Below are 16,572 nucleotides of genomic sequence, written 5' to 3'. Positions count from 1 at the left end.
TCCAATGTTGCTGAAGGGGCCAGCGTACAAATCCAAGTTTCCTGCCCCTGCTGACTCCCTGGGCCTACAACATTCTCAGCAACGTGGAATCTGACTATTCCAAACTTTGTCTATTTTGTGTTTCTACCCTACCACTTCCCCCAGCAGTCTCAGAGGATGACTTAGTTCAAGTAAAAACTTCCCTAAATCCACATGCTGCCTCAAGCTGACTCCTCAAGTTCAAGTGAAAACCCGTATCCTGCCTCTCCATCTCTACCAACTCACGCGCATCTGCACACCTGCGGAGTGTCCATCCTTTTATCATCTACCAAACTGGGTCTCGGCCCACTCCACCACCTGGGCACATGGTTTCACCAATTATCTCCTCATTTTCTTCCCCCTCCCTCTTTTTCTTTGAGGAGGCAGCACAGTGCAGGAGTTAGAATCACACAGACTGGGTCTTGCTCCCATTCTGCCCAGCACTGCCTTACTGGAAAACCGTAGCAAGCAGTGCCAGTCACCAGGGTGCACGAGAAATTGTGGTCACGTCTGAAACCTTGGCAAGTGTGGATCAGCACCGCTGTCTCAGCTCTATAGGCTTTCTGACCTTGGCCCAGAGATATTTTCAAGCACCACGTTTCCATGTATTATTCATTTTTCATAAAAAATATTGCCTTTTGGTTGTAACTCTCTCTATATATTTTTTAAAAACCTACCATACAATACATGCATACTTTTTTCTTGTTAAAAATTAAATAGGGAAAATACAGGTTAAAGAGTAAAAGCTCCCAAAACACTCACTAGTTAGTGGCCACTACTAACAGTCTGATGTGAAAGTTACTCTAAGCCACAGTGACTTGGTCTCAGTCAGAGGTGATGGCGCTTCACACAAACTGTTCTTTCCAGGTCACAAATAATGTCCTCAAGTCCAGGCTCCGCGAGCACTCTTCAGCCTCTGCTTCGCCTGGCCCTGCCTGCTGGGATGTGCTAACCACACCTTCCACTGCTTTCTGTTATGCTGTCTGTCATGCTATCTGCTGGCTGCCTTCTCGTTTGGCCTTGCCCTCAGGATTCTCTGCTTGTCCCAATTCTTACCCTTGAGACCAAGTTCCAAACAGATGCTTCTGCTGGGATGCTCCACAGCCACCTTCAACTCAGCAGGCTACAGATGGCATGTGCCACTTCCTGCCCCAATAATAACCATGGCAGTAGTGATATCCTATGATGTGGGGAGTAACTGTTCTCTTCACTTTAAAAATAACAAGTGGAGGCTCAGGGGAGTCATTTTCTCCCAAGTCACACAGTTAGTAAGGGAGCGGAGTCAAGATATAATCTGCACCTGTCTAATGGCAGAACGTGGCCTCAGGACGCCACACCTCTCTGCCTCTCCCTACCCTTGATAAAGCCAAAGCCAGAAACGAGAATGGCCACAGACGCCATCATTTCTCTGGTTAACACAGACACTGAGACCCAACTGTGCCAGGCTCACGGCTTTCTTGGGTTTTAGCCCTCAATCCTGCAGTGGCTGCTGTCCAGTCCATGGGGTTTAAGTGTTAGAGGTGGGAGAAAACAAAGAAGTACAGAATCTAATGATTATTCAGCAACAAGAGTCCCTGCTCAGGCCAACCATGAACAGGCGGCATTTCTGGGCATCATCTTCCACTGGAAGCAGTGACTGAAGAGATGGCATAGCATGGCTGTGTGGCTTGCAAGCCATCCAACCGCAGAAGGCAAGATCCAGGGAGATAAACACATTCACTCGAAGAGGTCATCCTGAGCAGCTTCCAAAAACCAGAAACTACATAAGCTCATTATAAGAAATAATTTTAGTATGAGATACCAGGGGGAGAAAAAAAAGAACGTGTTGCCTCTAAAAAGAGAATGTTACTATTTAATGTAAATCTGCTATTTGCAGGGGTGTGGGGGTAGGCTTTTGAAAGATTATAAAGGTTTTGCCCAGCTGGAAGCCTATAGTTTCACAACATACTACTAGTTTGCAACCCCAAGATCAATGCCCACCTTTTAAAGTTCATTTTAAAGACTGTCTGTCTATATGCATGCTATACTTCAATAAAAACATTGAAGAAGAAAAAAAGTATAGATACAGGCTCCTTCCTTTTTCCCAAACAGCATCAGTGGGAAGGATAGTGAGTAGAGTAGCCGCGCCTGCAAAGCTTCTAACCACTGTCTCCTCACAGGCTCAAGAGTCACCAATAATGTGGCATCCATGCTCCCTCACTGAGTATCTTTTAGTAGGTTGACTCTAGGACCACTGTGAAAATTAAAAAGCATTTCATTTTAAAATTTAGGTTCTCAGTTAGTGACCCTGAAAACAGAATTGGCCCATCACGCTGGTGTTGGAAGACTGTGTTGACACAGGAATGAGGTAGTCAATTTGACTGCCCAAGTCTTTCTTTGTGATAAGAAAGGATAATATAGATTTATTTTATTCACGCCCTAAATGTGGGAAAAAATGCTATGTAACTTGATCTAATTAAAAAAGAACTTTTAAGTATTCACTTAAGATTATTCTAAAAATTACCCTAAAATATGTAAGCTCAGTTAATAATGGGTTAGCCAAAAAGGATTTCTGTAGAAGAGGTTAACCAATCATATTCAAGACATCTTACTGTTTTACAAATCCAAATGCGTGTAATTCCAAGAGAACTCAATAGAGCTAGTTTTCGTATTCCTGGGACTAAAAAATTATCTAAAACTCCTTGACTCTGGGATGTCAAGTTTCTTCTGGCCTCTTAGGGCTGCCAAGATCCCTGTTTTCTGTATAAATTGAAGCCAAAAACTCCTTGGTAAACCATTCTGGAAGGGACTGATACAGGCTTGGAATAATGTATATTAGCATGGCTGCCACAAGACAGAAAGGAAGATGCAAAAAAGCTCAGGCTGTGAAGGGATGAAATTGCAATACAACTAGAGGCTATTTACTGGTTTTTACCTTTTGATTCTGGAGCTTACAAATTGGTCTACCTATTTGTGCGTGGTGCAGACTTCCAAGCTCCCAGTGGTGCCCACCTCTTGGTATTTATGCCCTTGCGCGGTTCTCTCTCCTGGAGTATGGGCTGGACCACACTTCGAATGAGCAGAATACTACAACATTGATGGGATGCCACTTCCCAGATTAGATAGTAAGAAACAGTGACTTCCGTCCTGCTTCCTCCTTGCCCTCTTGTTTGCTCGTTCTGGGGGAGCCAACTGCCAAGCTGTGACCTGCTCTGTGGAGAGGAACCATGACAGACCTCTGGCCACAGCCAGCAAGGAGGAGCTTGGGCCCTCCGTCCAACAGTCCATGAAGAACTGAATCCCACCATCAACTGCCTGTGTGAACGTGGAAGCAGGTCCACCTTCAGTTGAACCTTAAGATGACATCAGCCTTGGCCAACACCTTGACTGCAGTCCTGTGAGGGCCATGGGACCCCGCTAAGCTGTACTCATGTCCCTGACCACAGAAACTGTGAGATAAGAGTATATGTTCTTTTAAGCCCCTGGGTTTTGAGGTCATCTGTTACTCAGAAATAGGTAATTAATACAGTAAGCAGAACTCTAAAGCAGGGTTGGCTTTTTTTGCAAAGGGCCAGAGAGCAAATATTTTCAGCTTTGTGGGCCATATTGTTTTGGTCACAATTACTTAACTGTGCCATAGAAGCATGAAAGCTGAGGATATACCAACAAATGAGCATGGTTCTATTCCAATAAAACTTTACTTATAAAACCAGGTGGTGATTTGGCCCGCTAACTGTAGTCTGCCAACCCCTGCTCTAAAGTAAAGAAATCCTAATTTGGAGTTAAAAGGCAGATGATCTCCATTTTACTCCTGTGCTCAAAATTATTTTAACAATAAAAGCTAAATCTATCACAATAACACAATCTCAGGCAGCTGAAAAGAAAAGCAGATGTCCACAGAATTTCTGATTTTGGTAAACAATCTAAGAAATACAAATATATCTTTTATGACAGATACCTCTAATTGCATTTTGATGGAAAAGTTGAAGTCCAACACTGGAGATAAATCTGAGCCAGAGGAACCTACTGAATTAGTTGTTTACCACAACTATAATCTTAATAGCTCCTTAAGCACACACTGGCTTTTCCCTCACACATCACGGATCTCCGGCAGTGGGAGGAGATGATTACCTTTGCTTTTTGGCAATGGCGATGGAGGCTGCTCTGTAAACACTTCTAGGGCTGGGGAGTCATGGTGGTCGAAGTCTTTGTCCATGGCTTCTATGAGACTGGTGATGTCCGAGTCCTCGGAACTGTGCCTCGTGCTGCTGGCACGTTCTGGGTGGGAAGGGTGTGCGAGGGGGGCGGGAGACAGCCTTTCAGGCTGCGGCTCCTGGGGCTGAGGCACTGGCGGTGGCAGAGGAGGCTGAGGGTGCTGCTCCAGCGGGCTGTGGGCATGGTGCTGGCTGCCGTGCTGGCTCTGCTTTGCCCCTTTGGACTTTCTGCCCGCTGTATGACCTTGAGTCACTGTGTTCGAATCTAAGACAAGGGGGCTTGTTTTGTTAGCAGACTGTGAAGAAGCTGCTTGAGGAGAAGTCCTACTAGAGGTACTTGAACTGTTTTTGGCTCTGACGTTTTCCACGTCAGCTGAGTTTCTATTGCTGTGACTGCTGTGTGGGTGGACCGATGGGCCACACTGCTTATGACTCCCGGCACTGGGTCGGGATGATGAACCGCCTGCTCCACAGAACCCCCTACTGTGACCGGGGTCACAGCTGAGTGTGTTCAAGCTGAAAAAGGGACCAACTGCAGATCAGTAAATAGCAACCTACAAAATCTAATATTAAAAAAAAACTTACTTCATCAGTACAGCCACCATAAATATAAACTACACTAGGGAAAAAATAGCAAGAAATAGGGAAATTTCTACAACTCTCTAAGATCTGTTCTATCTGAACATTTATAATTTACCATCAGTGATCTAACTAAAAGTATTTTAACCCTTACCACTATAATAAAAACACAGTATCCAGTATGAGCTCTAAGTCACTCAGAGTTCCATACAGGGTGTTATTAAGTAATCAGAATTAAGATTTTTTTTCTCCTGAGCAAAGATGAAAAGAAACTTATTTTTTCTTGTAATTTTATCAGCCAAATCTATGTACACTAGGGAATTTATTGCCAGCATGTGAACATACTTTCCTTCAGATGAAATACCAACGATTCTCCTGAGATCAAATGGCCTTCCCATATCGAAGGGCGGGTTCGAGGCCTCAAAGGATAGCCGCCTTCGAAATGGCTCCCATATTCCTTGAGCTTCCAAATAGGCTGTTCCAATGACCAAAAGAAACAGTGCACTGCAGGGGTAAAAAAAATTGGAAAATCAGGATTCATTTGTTAGTAGACAAGCAACAAAATTCGATGTTAAAGGCAGAGTTTCTTGGTAAAGTACAATATGATGTAATAGAAAACCAAGTTGTCTGTGACAACTTTTAACAGACTAAACCCACAGTTTTGGCCGGGCATGGTAGCTCACGCCTATAATCCCAGCACTTTGGGAGGCTGAGGCGGGTGGATCACGAGGTCAGGAGATCGACACCATCCTGGCTAACATGGTGAAACCCCGTCTCTACTAAAAATACAAAAAATTAGCCGGCCGTGGTGGCGGGCGCCTGTAGTCTCAGCTAGTCGGGAGGCTGAGGCAGGAGAATGGCATGAACCCGGGAGGCGGAGCTTGCAGTGAGCCGAGATCGTGCCATTGCACTCCAGCCTGGGCAACAGAGCGAGACTCTGTCTCAAAAAAAAAAACAACAACAACAACAACAAAAAACCCCACAGTTTTATGGATAAAAGTTTGCACATCAGTTTTTCTCTTTCTTTTTTTTTTCTGAGACAAAGTTTCACTCTTATTGCCCAGGCTGGAGTGCAATGGGGCGATCTCAGCTCACTGCAACCTCAGCCTCCCCAGTAGCTGGGATTATAGGGATGCATCACCACATCCGGCTAATTTTTTGTATTTTTAGTAGAGACGGCGTTTCACCATGTTGGCAAGGCTGGTCTTGAATTCCTGACCTCAGGTAATCTGCCCGCCTTGGCCTCCCAAAGTGCTGGGAATACAGGTGTGAGCCACCGTGCCCGGCCTGCTCATGAATTTTTATAGAATGCCATCTCACATGGAGGTTTTATATGGAGGCAATAATTATGTGTATTAGAAGAAATGCCTGGAATTTGATTTTTCTTTTACTAAGAAGAATTTTAGTTTCAACTCTCCAACCCGTTTCCTCTAAAGGATGTGTGATATAAATATGTAAATTAGTTTAGAGGTGAATTTATCTGACTCTTGAAACACAAAGTAATATATTGAGAACAGATGAAGACACTGAGAATTTAAAAAATATTTCTAATCAGTTTCAAGTGGCCTAGGTACTATTGTGTTAAGTATATTATATATATGCCCAAGTCAAGTAACTTTATCTGAGCATTTTTAAAAGACGTTAAAATGTACTTAATTTGTATAACAAATTTCAGAGGTAAAGAACACTGTTTATTATATATGCCACCCAAGAAGGGCTCTATTTTAACTGTTCCCACCAGTCTGTGAGATTGATAAAGGCAGAGTTCTGTCTTGTTTGCTGGCATATCCTAGCACTCAGAACAGTGGCTGGCACACAGTGGGCACTCGATCAACAGTGTTAAATGTTGAATGAATATGAACCTTGAAACAAGACACAATACCTCATTATTCCTGAGATGATGATATACAGAGCCAGTTCCCAGTTAGGTCTGGGTAGGGCTTCTGCACAGGTTGCTAACATATGGTAAGGAAGGGATGCATTCAATATAAATACAAACTCAGAGCCACTGGTTGTTATAAACTTCAGTTCCCGAATAACTCTAGAAGCTGTAAAATCAGGAGTAAACCTAAAACAGAATGACGGTAGTAAGGCTAAGTTTTAAAAATATCTCACAAGCAGTCTGCATATAATACTGGTCCTATAAGCCTTTGAAATATAACACAGAATTTGCGTTTGATACTTTTACTCAACTTCCGTATTTTAAGATGAAAAAAGTATTGTCCCATGGTCAGTAATAGGAACAACTGTATTCTGTGAATAATTAGAGAAATCACACTAAAAAATAACAATAATCAAATTCTCATAATTATTAATTCAGAAAATGGTCCTGAGCTTCATGTCCTTCTCTCCTTCTTTCTTATCTAAATCCATGCTCTTTTCCCAGGCTACAATCCCAATAATGTCTTTTTTAAAAAAACAAACCAACTGGCTGGGGCCTAGTGATTTTTCCATCATCTCCTGCAGTATGGATTACTGCTGCAATTATTTTATTTTTATTTTTTGCTAATTGTATGCACCTTGAGGAAAGGTGTCTTATTCCTCATTGCATCTTTAGGTGTCAAACATTATGCCTTATATGCAATAATGTAGCTACTTATTAAGTAAATATTCATTAAAGATCACAAAATTAAATATTCAATTAAGGGACAGAAGTCGCATTTTATTGCATAAACTTTATAACAGAACAAGTTATCAATTAATTGTTAAAATATGCTGCAGCTATTACTGAGATAGGTATTAAAACTGTCTTCTGACCAAAATATTACATATCCGTATACTGCAAAACGTGAAAAACCGGTACATGTATGAAACAAATCTCTGTTGCTGAGGGACTGTGAATTTACACCAACATCTTTTGCTTTAACGTAACCCTGAAAATAATTTTGAAATTGATTTCTAAGATTATCTGATCCACTTCGGAGATAAAGTTTTATAACTTTTGAAAACTGAGATATGAAGAAATGCCTTAACCAAAGATTAAGTGAAAAAAAATTTACAACTTTGAAAACTAAGATATGAAGAAATACCTTAGCCAAAGATTAAGTGAAAAAAAAATCAAATGAATGCATTTGTGGATAAAGACCTTTGGTAAATATGAAAACATATCTTTGCACAGAGTTTGAGGAAAGTTAGTGATTCATTACACCTTAAAATAAAATACTTACAATATGATTATATCTCTAGAAGCATTGGCACTTAGAGCAAACTCTTGACAATTAACAACTTTAAAGCCATATCCTTCACATGAGTATCCACTGATTTCAATGGTTTCTATGTGAATTTGAAGTTGTCCTGTATTCTCTACCTTAAATGTTCTTTTCAATGTGAAATTTGGTTCTCTTAGTTTTAAACCTAAAGGATAAAAAATCAGGAATAAGACTAAATCTTGCCATCATGTGCTCCCAGTCCAAATGATAAATACATTATTCATGAATTACTATATGTCACAGGTTATAAACCATCCCTGCATGTCAGAGAGATCAGCTGTTCCTCAGATTTCATCATGAGGTAATCTACTTTGATAAATCATTTTAGATGGCAAAAGTTTACTATACTTCACATTTCATACTGAGAGTAAATCAGCTAAGGTATGCAATGAGTGCAAACACTTTAAATCTTTTAAGATCCAAATCAAACAACTTTAAACACAACACGGAATTTCCTTAAGCTCTTAAGCATTCATAACTAATATACACATGTGCACATACAGAAATAATGTTGTTTTTGAAATTATTTACTGTTGAAAGCAAATGCTGAAATTAGTGTCCTTGAAACTGTTAGGAAGACTTACTATCTGTACAATCTTTTAACAATGCTTCCGTGATTTTAAAGCGTAAGGAGCTTCCTGGACCTGGAAGCTTGCCTGCCACCCTCAAGTTCTCAGTTGTTCCTTGTCCTTGGACCATCACAGCATCCATCACAGTCAGGTTATTTCTATGCAAGAATGAGAATTACAGATTTTTCTCTCATTAAATCTGCACAATCTTTTGATTTGCAATTTCTACTGTTATTTTACAGAGCACCACATAGAAATTAAATTTAATGGTGAGAATTTATACTTTAAGAATTCAAAAATACACAGAGAAGAGCAAGTTTTTATTTTTAAGAGACACACATTAAGACACTATTCATGTTTTTGAGCTATGCATTTGATAACAAAGGTATGTTTCATCAGGCATGGAGTGTGTGCATGTTTTGGACAAAGTGAATTCAAACTATTTCATAAGTTAGACATGCAAATTCATCTTAAAACAAGTGAGGACTTCTAAGTAAGTAGTAAAAATGAACCCACACCTATATCACAGAACCTACCTGACTATGATAAGTGAAGAAACAGTTCTGTTGTGAACTGGAGTAAACTTTACTTTGACAGATTTCTTTTCTCCAGGTTTTAAAATTAGGTTTAAAATTAAATGTCGAGAGAGGCCCTCCATAAATCCTGTTGAACTCTGCAGTGGATGAGCCTTGAATCATTGGGTAAACAAAGAGGAGTCATGAATATATTCTCTGGAAGAATGTTTCTTCGCTTACACCCCATCTAGAGCCCAGTATAGTTTCTCAAACTGATTAAATGCATAAACAATTTTATCTGTCATGTTTAGATATGGGTTAGCTGGAAAGCAGCGCAGAGTAACCAACGATGAGATTCATATTCTACATTAAGTCCAAAAAGGGGCTTTCTTCCCCAGGTCACCAAATAAAGTCCTCAATGTTTGCACAAGGCATTTGTTTTTGGATACATATCTTTTTTGTTTTTAACCTAAAAATTTGAAATATTACACACACAGAAAAGGACACAAACCTAAGATGATCAGCTAGACACATCAGCACAAAGCAAACACTTGTGGAACCAATGCCAGCACCCCAGGCCTCCTGATGCTTCCCGCCACTGCTCCCCTCTAAAGGGGACCAGGGCCAACACCTCAGGCCTCCTGCCACTGCCACACCACTCCTCCCCTCTGAAGGGGACCAGCTGAAGGGTCTTCAGGCTGCACCGAATGTTTAAATGTAAAAAGATTTCCAATTCCTATACATTTCTCCTTGAATCTTATTTTGAAGGTTACACACGCTTACTGTTTCATAAACACCCAATGATCTAAAGTTTAAAGCATAGCTTAGTTTAATATTCAAAATATGACTTTTGACAGCCAGTTATAGTTAAGGTTGAAAAACATTTGCTTTTTTATTACAAAAACAGTCACAGGTCACATATAAGGATATACTGTTCTGGTTTTTAAGCAACATTAAGTGTAAACTTTTTTGAGGGAAGGGTTGTCAACGCTTGGCTATAAACATCCACCAGTTCTTTATGGCTTCTGCTATCATGGAAGGAGGGTGCATTTTGTATTGTTTTCTACTCCCCCTGGCATAGATCGGTGTGTGTTTCACACATAGAGATCTAGCTACTTGCTTCAGCATGATTCCACAAACATTAACTTAGAGTCAACAGACTTTATGAAGCACATTACTTTTAATTCTTGCTTCTGAGGTAAATACGGTTGTCTCTGTACATGCCAGAGATTGGTTCCAGGATTCCTGGCATAACCACATCTGCGATTTTCAAGTCGCAGTTGGCCACTGTGGAATGTGCCTATACAAAAAGTAGGGCTCTCCATATATGCAGTTTTGCATCCTGAAAACTGTATTTTCCATCTGCACTTGATTGAAAAAAATGTATGCATGAATCAGCACAGTCGAAGCCTGTGTTGTTCAAGTGTTAACTGCTATTTTTTTCCTTTCTGTCAAAGTCCACTAAGACAGAAGAATATTCCAACTGCTTCAAGATGGTTGGTGAGTAATTTCCCTTTTAAATAAACTACTCTGATTAACTGATGGACACAATGATGTACTATACATATATTCCCAGCAAGCACTAGCTAATTTAAACTCTCATGGTTTGGGGAAAACTTTAAGATGTTGTGATGCCTCCCGTATACCATTCAGGACCTTAATAATTTTATAGTGGTGGTTCTCCAAGAGTGACCCTTGGACCCCTGGGGATCTCAGGGATCCTGTCAGAGTATCCACCACGATGTCAAAACTATTTTCATAATAATACCGATAGACGTTATTTGTCTTTTTCACTATGTTGGCATCTGCACTGATGGTCAGCAAAAGCCATGGAGGGTAAAACTGCTGACCCCTTAGCATGCATCAAGGCAGTGGTATCAAACTTTCCTAGCAGCCATTGTGTTTTTCAGTGTCATTCATTTGTATTAAAAAAAAAAAAAGTCCTCGATTATGCCATAAAAACTTCAACCCTGGAGCATGTCTTTAATATTCTGTGGGATACAATGGGAAGTATGTAAAAAGTATTTCTACAGCTACCATGTTGTTTTGAAAAGCTGTTTGAGATGGAAGCTGAACTAGCTGCTTTTCTCATGGAACACTGTTTATGTCTGAAAGAATGACTGACAGTCTATGGTTATTCAGACTTGGGTATCTGGCAGGTATTTTCACAGAAATAAGTGAGCCTACTGAAGTATTTGTTTCTAATAAAATTCAAGCTTTTGAGCAAAATTTAGGATTTTGGATAATTTGTATTCACCATTGTGAGCTTGACAGCTTCCCAATACTTCAAGAGTTTCCTGATGAGCCTGGTGGTTAGATTAGCGAGGATGATTCATTTTTGGATAGTGCATAGTGAATTGTGGCAACATTTGTAAGGTCTGCATGTCTCCGTGAACCAGTATTTTCCAAAAGACTGATGTACAGTGTTATAAATAAAAAGGCAACTAAAATACTCCTTCTTTTTGTAATTACATGTCTGTAGCAGGTTAGATTTTCATTACATACTTCCATCAAAACAATATATCAAGAGAGACTGAATGTAGAGGCAGATATGAGAATCTACCTGTCTATTAAGTCAGGGAGCCAGCCATTAAAGAGAGTTGTAAAAATCAAAAAAAAATCCATTCTCCTTGCTAAATGATTTTTTAAAATATAGGTAGTTTTCATTTTTGATGTTACCTATGTTGAATGGAATAGGTTTATTATTATTTTAAACAAATTAAATCACTATTTTAAAGATCTTCCATGCCCGGCCTCAGTTTCAGTTTCTAATATGGCAAAACACTGATGGATGTAAACCATATAAACAAGAAACCTCTCTGGGGTCCTTAATAATTTTAAGACTGCAAGGGAGTCCTGAGACCAAGTATTTTGAGAACCACATTCTATAGCACTGTAGAGATGCCTGAGATAGAATTTACTCTAAGCTCACTCTAGGACCTCCTCCTGAATTTCTTATTTAGAATACATTTCTGACGTCTAGAGCACTCTTACTTATTTTCCTATCTCTCACAGTGCTTAGTTCAGTGTTCTACATCTTGTAAATATGGCTTGTAGTTAATAAAATAAGAAAGTTAAATATTAGCTCACTTAATACTTATGTGAAATTTCTCCCTATTATAAAAGCAGAGTGGGCCGGGCACTGTGGGTCACGCCTGTAATCCCAGTACTTTAGGAGGCCAAGGTGGGTGGATCACCTGAGGTCAGGAGTTTGAAACTAGCCTGGCCAACATGGTGAAACCCCGGCTCTACTAAAAATACAAAAAAAAAAAAAAAAAAAAAAATTAGCCAGGTGTGGTGGCGCGTGCCTGTAATCCCGCTACTCGGGAGGCTGAGGCAGGAGAATTGCACAAACCCGGGCAGCAGAGGTTGCAATGAGCTGAGATTACACCATTGCACTCCAGCCTGGGTGACAGAGCCAGACTGTCTCAGAAGAAAAAAAAAAAGAAAAAAGCAGAATGAAAGGAAGTTCTGGTTACTGAGCCTTCTAGATAACTTCCAATAACATTTGTTACTTTGGCATCTTACAGATGGGAAAAGCAAAGCACGAAAAGACTCCCAGAGCGGGGCATGAGGCTGGAATACAAGACTGTCTAAACTTTAGTCTAGTGTCCCAGCCATTATTTGACAGAAAAAAATACTACTTTGAATATTACTTTCTTATGTAAGCTCGCCTTAAAGACAGAGTTATAAAAACTATTCTAATAAGGATTGGGCTAATATATGCCTTACAGATTAAAACATGGAGCTATGGGAAAGAATACAGTATTTCAAGAACTACAAGGGATCTGGTTTGAAAAGGCTCATAGCAATTCCTGATCAGCAGTGACCACATGACACAATGGTAAGGGCAAGGCTTCTGGAATCAGAGAACCAGATTTGAATTTGGCCTTGGGCAGAAACAAGGGCATGGTGGCCAAAAGGCTTGGACCAGTTTGCAGGGAGCCTTAGCTCCAAGTGTTAAGTTCCCAACACACACCCTTACATTAGGTCTTATTTAATAACGTGTGGTTAGTGGTTGCTCAGCCTGGCCTGAATGATAGAAAATAGTTTGGTTCCTAGAACAAACCAGTTTATGTATATGTTTATAAATAAAAGATTATCCATTGAGTGAAAATCATGCATATTACCATGCTAAATACAAACACAGCCAGTCATGGGTTTAGCATTCATGGATGGCTTAAATTTAATTACAAAGTATCCAGAATGAAAATGTAAATGACTGAGCTCAATATTTTGATGCTTAATAAAAATCAATGATGTATTAATATTTACCTCATCTATATATTCTCAGAATTTCTGTAATTATTATTACAAACCTTCATGGGCTTAATGTTTAATGCCCATAAATACGAACCTTTTACTCAATGTGCCTCACCTTGATCTAAATCCCACCTACTCTTCCTGATTTATTTGCCTCTGAAATAATTACTGGACTGCTCTGACTTCTTCAGTAACTTACCCTTCAGCCAAATTTAAGAGTAGCCAATAATTTTCTTTCATATTTATATTGATCATATTATAAAATAATTTCTTTGGAATAGTATGAAGTTTGAATACTTACACTGTTTCTGAAGACTTGAAATTCTAGTGTTCTCAAATCTATCTTTGCCACCTTACTCAAGTTAAACCTAAAACAAAAAATGTACACATATTTATTCATAAGCAACATCACAGTTAAGGGAGTTATGGAGTGATTATCAGGTGTGTGCTTTATTTTCAAATTATTGTCTGTCAGGTTTTGAGATCAATATGACCAGATTTATAGCCTTAAGAAAATTAAAGGCCACAACTTGTAATTAATATTTTGTTCACTTTTCAAAACTAGAATATTTGAAAGGTTTCATCTACTTTCTCTTTACACATTTTTAGAAGGGAGTTCCATATTACTTTTTCTTGCCTTATATTGAAAGTTTTTCTGGATGCTTTGCACAGTATCAACCTAAACCTCCCTAAAACCTTCTCTCAACCTTATAGATCCAGAACTTCTCGTCAAATCTATTAATCTGTATGAGCTGCAATAAGGCTTTTTAAGTGAATAAAATACTGATTCAATACTACATAGAAACACTGTGATGATCCCAAGCAATACTTACCTTGATACTAACTTATCTACAAACACTGAAGGGTTGGAATATAAAGCCAGAGGAATAAACTGAACATAGACAGGAACATCTGCAGGATTTTCTAAAGTAATCTCTTCTTCCTTAAACAAAATAATGAAACATTAAATGAAAGACTTCTATAGTTAAAGCTAAGAGTAAATACTTTATAACCCTAGTATGTATTTCCAAAAACCAATGTCACTTTGAATACTTACTGAGGAGCAGTTTGTATTAGTAAGTGGAAATTTCAAGTGCCGGGGTGAGCTAAGTATGGAAGGCCAGGAGAGCTCAGCAGTGATTTTTGATATTATATTTTTTTGAAGGTCTGTATTTACTTCAAATATAGCACTCAATCTAGAAAAACAATTTGTAAGTCACTGTATCAAAATGAAATATTTGAGTCTTCTGAACATAAGAAATTCAATTAGGCTTATGTACTTGAGAAATTTTTTGCTGGCCCTGAAAAAACACATTTATTCATTCTAATATTTTACTATGCTTGTAATGCTATATGATGTCTCTATATTGGTGCAAAGAGTTGCCAAAATATCTGTCACAGATCCTCTGTTTCTGTACTGAATATAGAAAGGATGATAAATCTTAGGAATAATACCAATGGCATTAATGTAATCCCGTGTAAGTTTCGAAAAACCTTTCCAAGTATAAATTCAGTAAGAAAAGCTGGCCTATAGTAGATAACCTATTTAGAAAAGGCAGGCATATAAAGATAATACATGATGTTACGCAGATCCTAAAGGATCTTATGTGCCTAGAGGAAAGATCTAGACATCTACAAGCAGGGTGCTAAAAACATTTTCAGTAGAACTAATGAGAAGGCAGTGCATTGCTTGGCATATGGCTTTTTTCCCCCTTGATATAAAAACAAAACAGAGTCCTCACATTCAATGAAGACATCAGTTGACAACAGAGGTAAAACCTATGAGGGTTTTGTGCAGACACATGTAAAGTTTTCAGCAATATTCAAGACCTCATCTGAATATCTCCCTACTTATAAGTGTGTATAAGCCAGTTGCTTAGAACTCAGAACACATTCCCAAAGACACAATATTATAAATGGAGCTAAGATTCCTGGGACTAAACGCTGAAGCATATTTTAACCCCTAACTCTATTGCTGTAGTGTTATGATACTCTAATACTGGTAAGAGTACAAGTTTATATGACTAGTAGCAGAAATCCTCTGTAACACACACATAACAAAGTAACACAAAGGCAGGATCAGGGAGAATATCACATCTACTGTGCACTCAAGATAGACAGGGAGCCCAGGTCTTAGCAATGGGGTGCTGGGGACACAGAGAGGAGGGCAGGCTTTTTGTGGGTAGGAGGTGAAGAGGCCCCTTAGCAGCTGAGCATAGGACAGCACTGTAAGTTATTTGTTCATAACTGGACATTAACATTTGGGGCTTGCTTGTCCTTTATAATGTCCACTGTGGAAATACAGGGTACAAAGGAGAGTTTTAATTAGTGTTCTCTTAGCAAGTCCATTAGAGGAAGTCTCTTTTGTATTCATTTTAACCATCTTTTTAAAGTAAACATTCGACTTTCTTTTGCCTTAAAGAAAACTTTTCATAGCAGAGAGTTCAGATAAACAAACCCTCCAATTATTAATGGTTTGAGAATTTACAGTACTCTTAAATGGGAATATCCTGATACTAAACAAATATATTTCAAATTAGCAGCTTGAGAAGAGCAGTTTCCATCAGCTGCCATACTATCATTATTCTAGTCAAATTCTTTTCTGAAGTACATGAAAAGATCAGATTTCTATACTACCAAATCAATACATTTTTTGTTTTTGAATCTGGGTGCGGTATTGATTTGTCATTAGATGCACATTTCCTACCTGCCAAAGAAACACTGTGGGGCCTGTCTGAATGGAGCCCTGTGTGCTCCCGAATAGCTCAGCACTTAGAAAGGAAGGGGGTGGGCTGGGCACAGTGGGTCACGCCTGTAATCTCAGCACTTTGGGAGGCTGAGGTGGGTGGATCACGAGGTCAAGAGATGGAGACCATCCTGGCCAACATGGTGAAACCCTATCTCTACCAAAAATACAAAAATTAGCCAGGCATGGTGGCATGTGCCTGTGGTCCCAGCTACCTGGGAGGCTGATGCAGGAGAATCACGCCACTGCACTCCAGCTTGGTGACAGAGTGAGACTCCGTCTCAAAAAAAAAAAAAAAAGGAAGGAGGTATTCTTTTCACAGTAAGAAAACAGACACTCTGGTCTTGTACCAAGTGTCTAGGTGGGGGTAAACCTAGAAAATGTTTCCCTTGCCTTTAACAGACATCAGTGGTAGGTAAAAAACTTTCCTTCCTATGCAAATGGATGAGTCTAAGGTGAATACTGTCGTCATCCTACATA

The 16,572-nt window shown here is 39.3% G+C and overlaps 1 protein-coding gene across 4 annotated transcripts in view; it reads right to left on the bottom strand.

Annotated features, from left to right (window-relative positions):
- Positions 1-16,572, bottom strand: part of TMEM131 (transmembrane protein 131) — a 243,309-nt gene that overhangs the window by 31,867 nt on the left and 194,870 nt on the right. For all 4 annotated transcript variants that reach the window (XM_034953708.3, XM_034953707.3, XM_034953709.4 and 1 more), the window contains 9 exons: positions 14,404-14,542; positions 14,180-14,289; positions 13,648-13,714; positions 9,105-9,256; positions 8,584-8,726; positions 7,958-8,144; positions 6,673-6,858; positions 5,136-5,294; positions 4,129-4,727 (listed from right to left, as the gene is read on the bottom strand). In XM_034953708.3, coding sequence (XP_034809599.1) covers positions 4,129-4,727; positions 5,136-5,294; positions 6,673-6,858; positions 7,958-8,144; positions 8,584-8,726; positions 9,105-9,256; positions 13,648-13,714; positions 14,180-14,289; positions 14,404-14,542 — 1,742 coding nt within the window. The remainder of the gene's footprint in view (positions 1-4,128; positions 4,728-5,135; positions 5,295-6,672; positions 6,859-7,957; positions 8,145-8,583; positions 8,727-9,104; positions 9,257-13,647; positions 13,715-14,179; positions 14,290-14,403; positions 14,543-16,572) is intronic.

Source organism: Pan paniscus, chromosome 12 (genome assembly GCF_029289425.2).
Source record: "Pan paniscus chromosome 12, NHGRI_mPanPan1-v2.0_pri, whole genome shotgun sequence".
Taxonomy (NCBI): domain Eukaryota; kingdom Metazoa; phylum Chordata; class Mammalia; order Primates; family Hominidae; genus Pan; species Pan paniscus.
The sequence above is the reverse complement of the archived record's forward strand: the minus strand, read 5'-3'. Positions and strand labels throughout refer to the sequence as shown.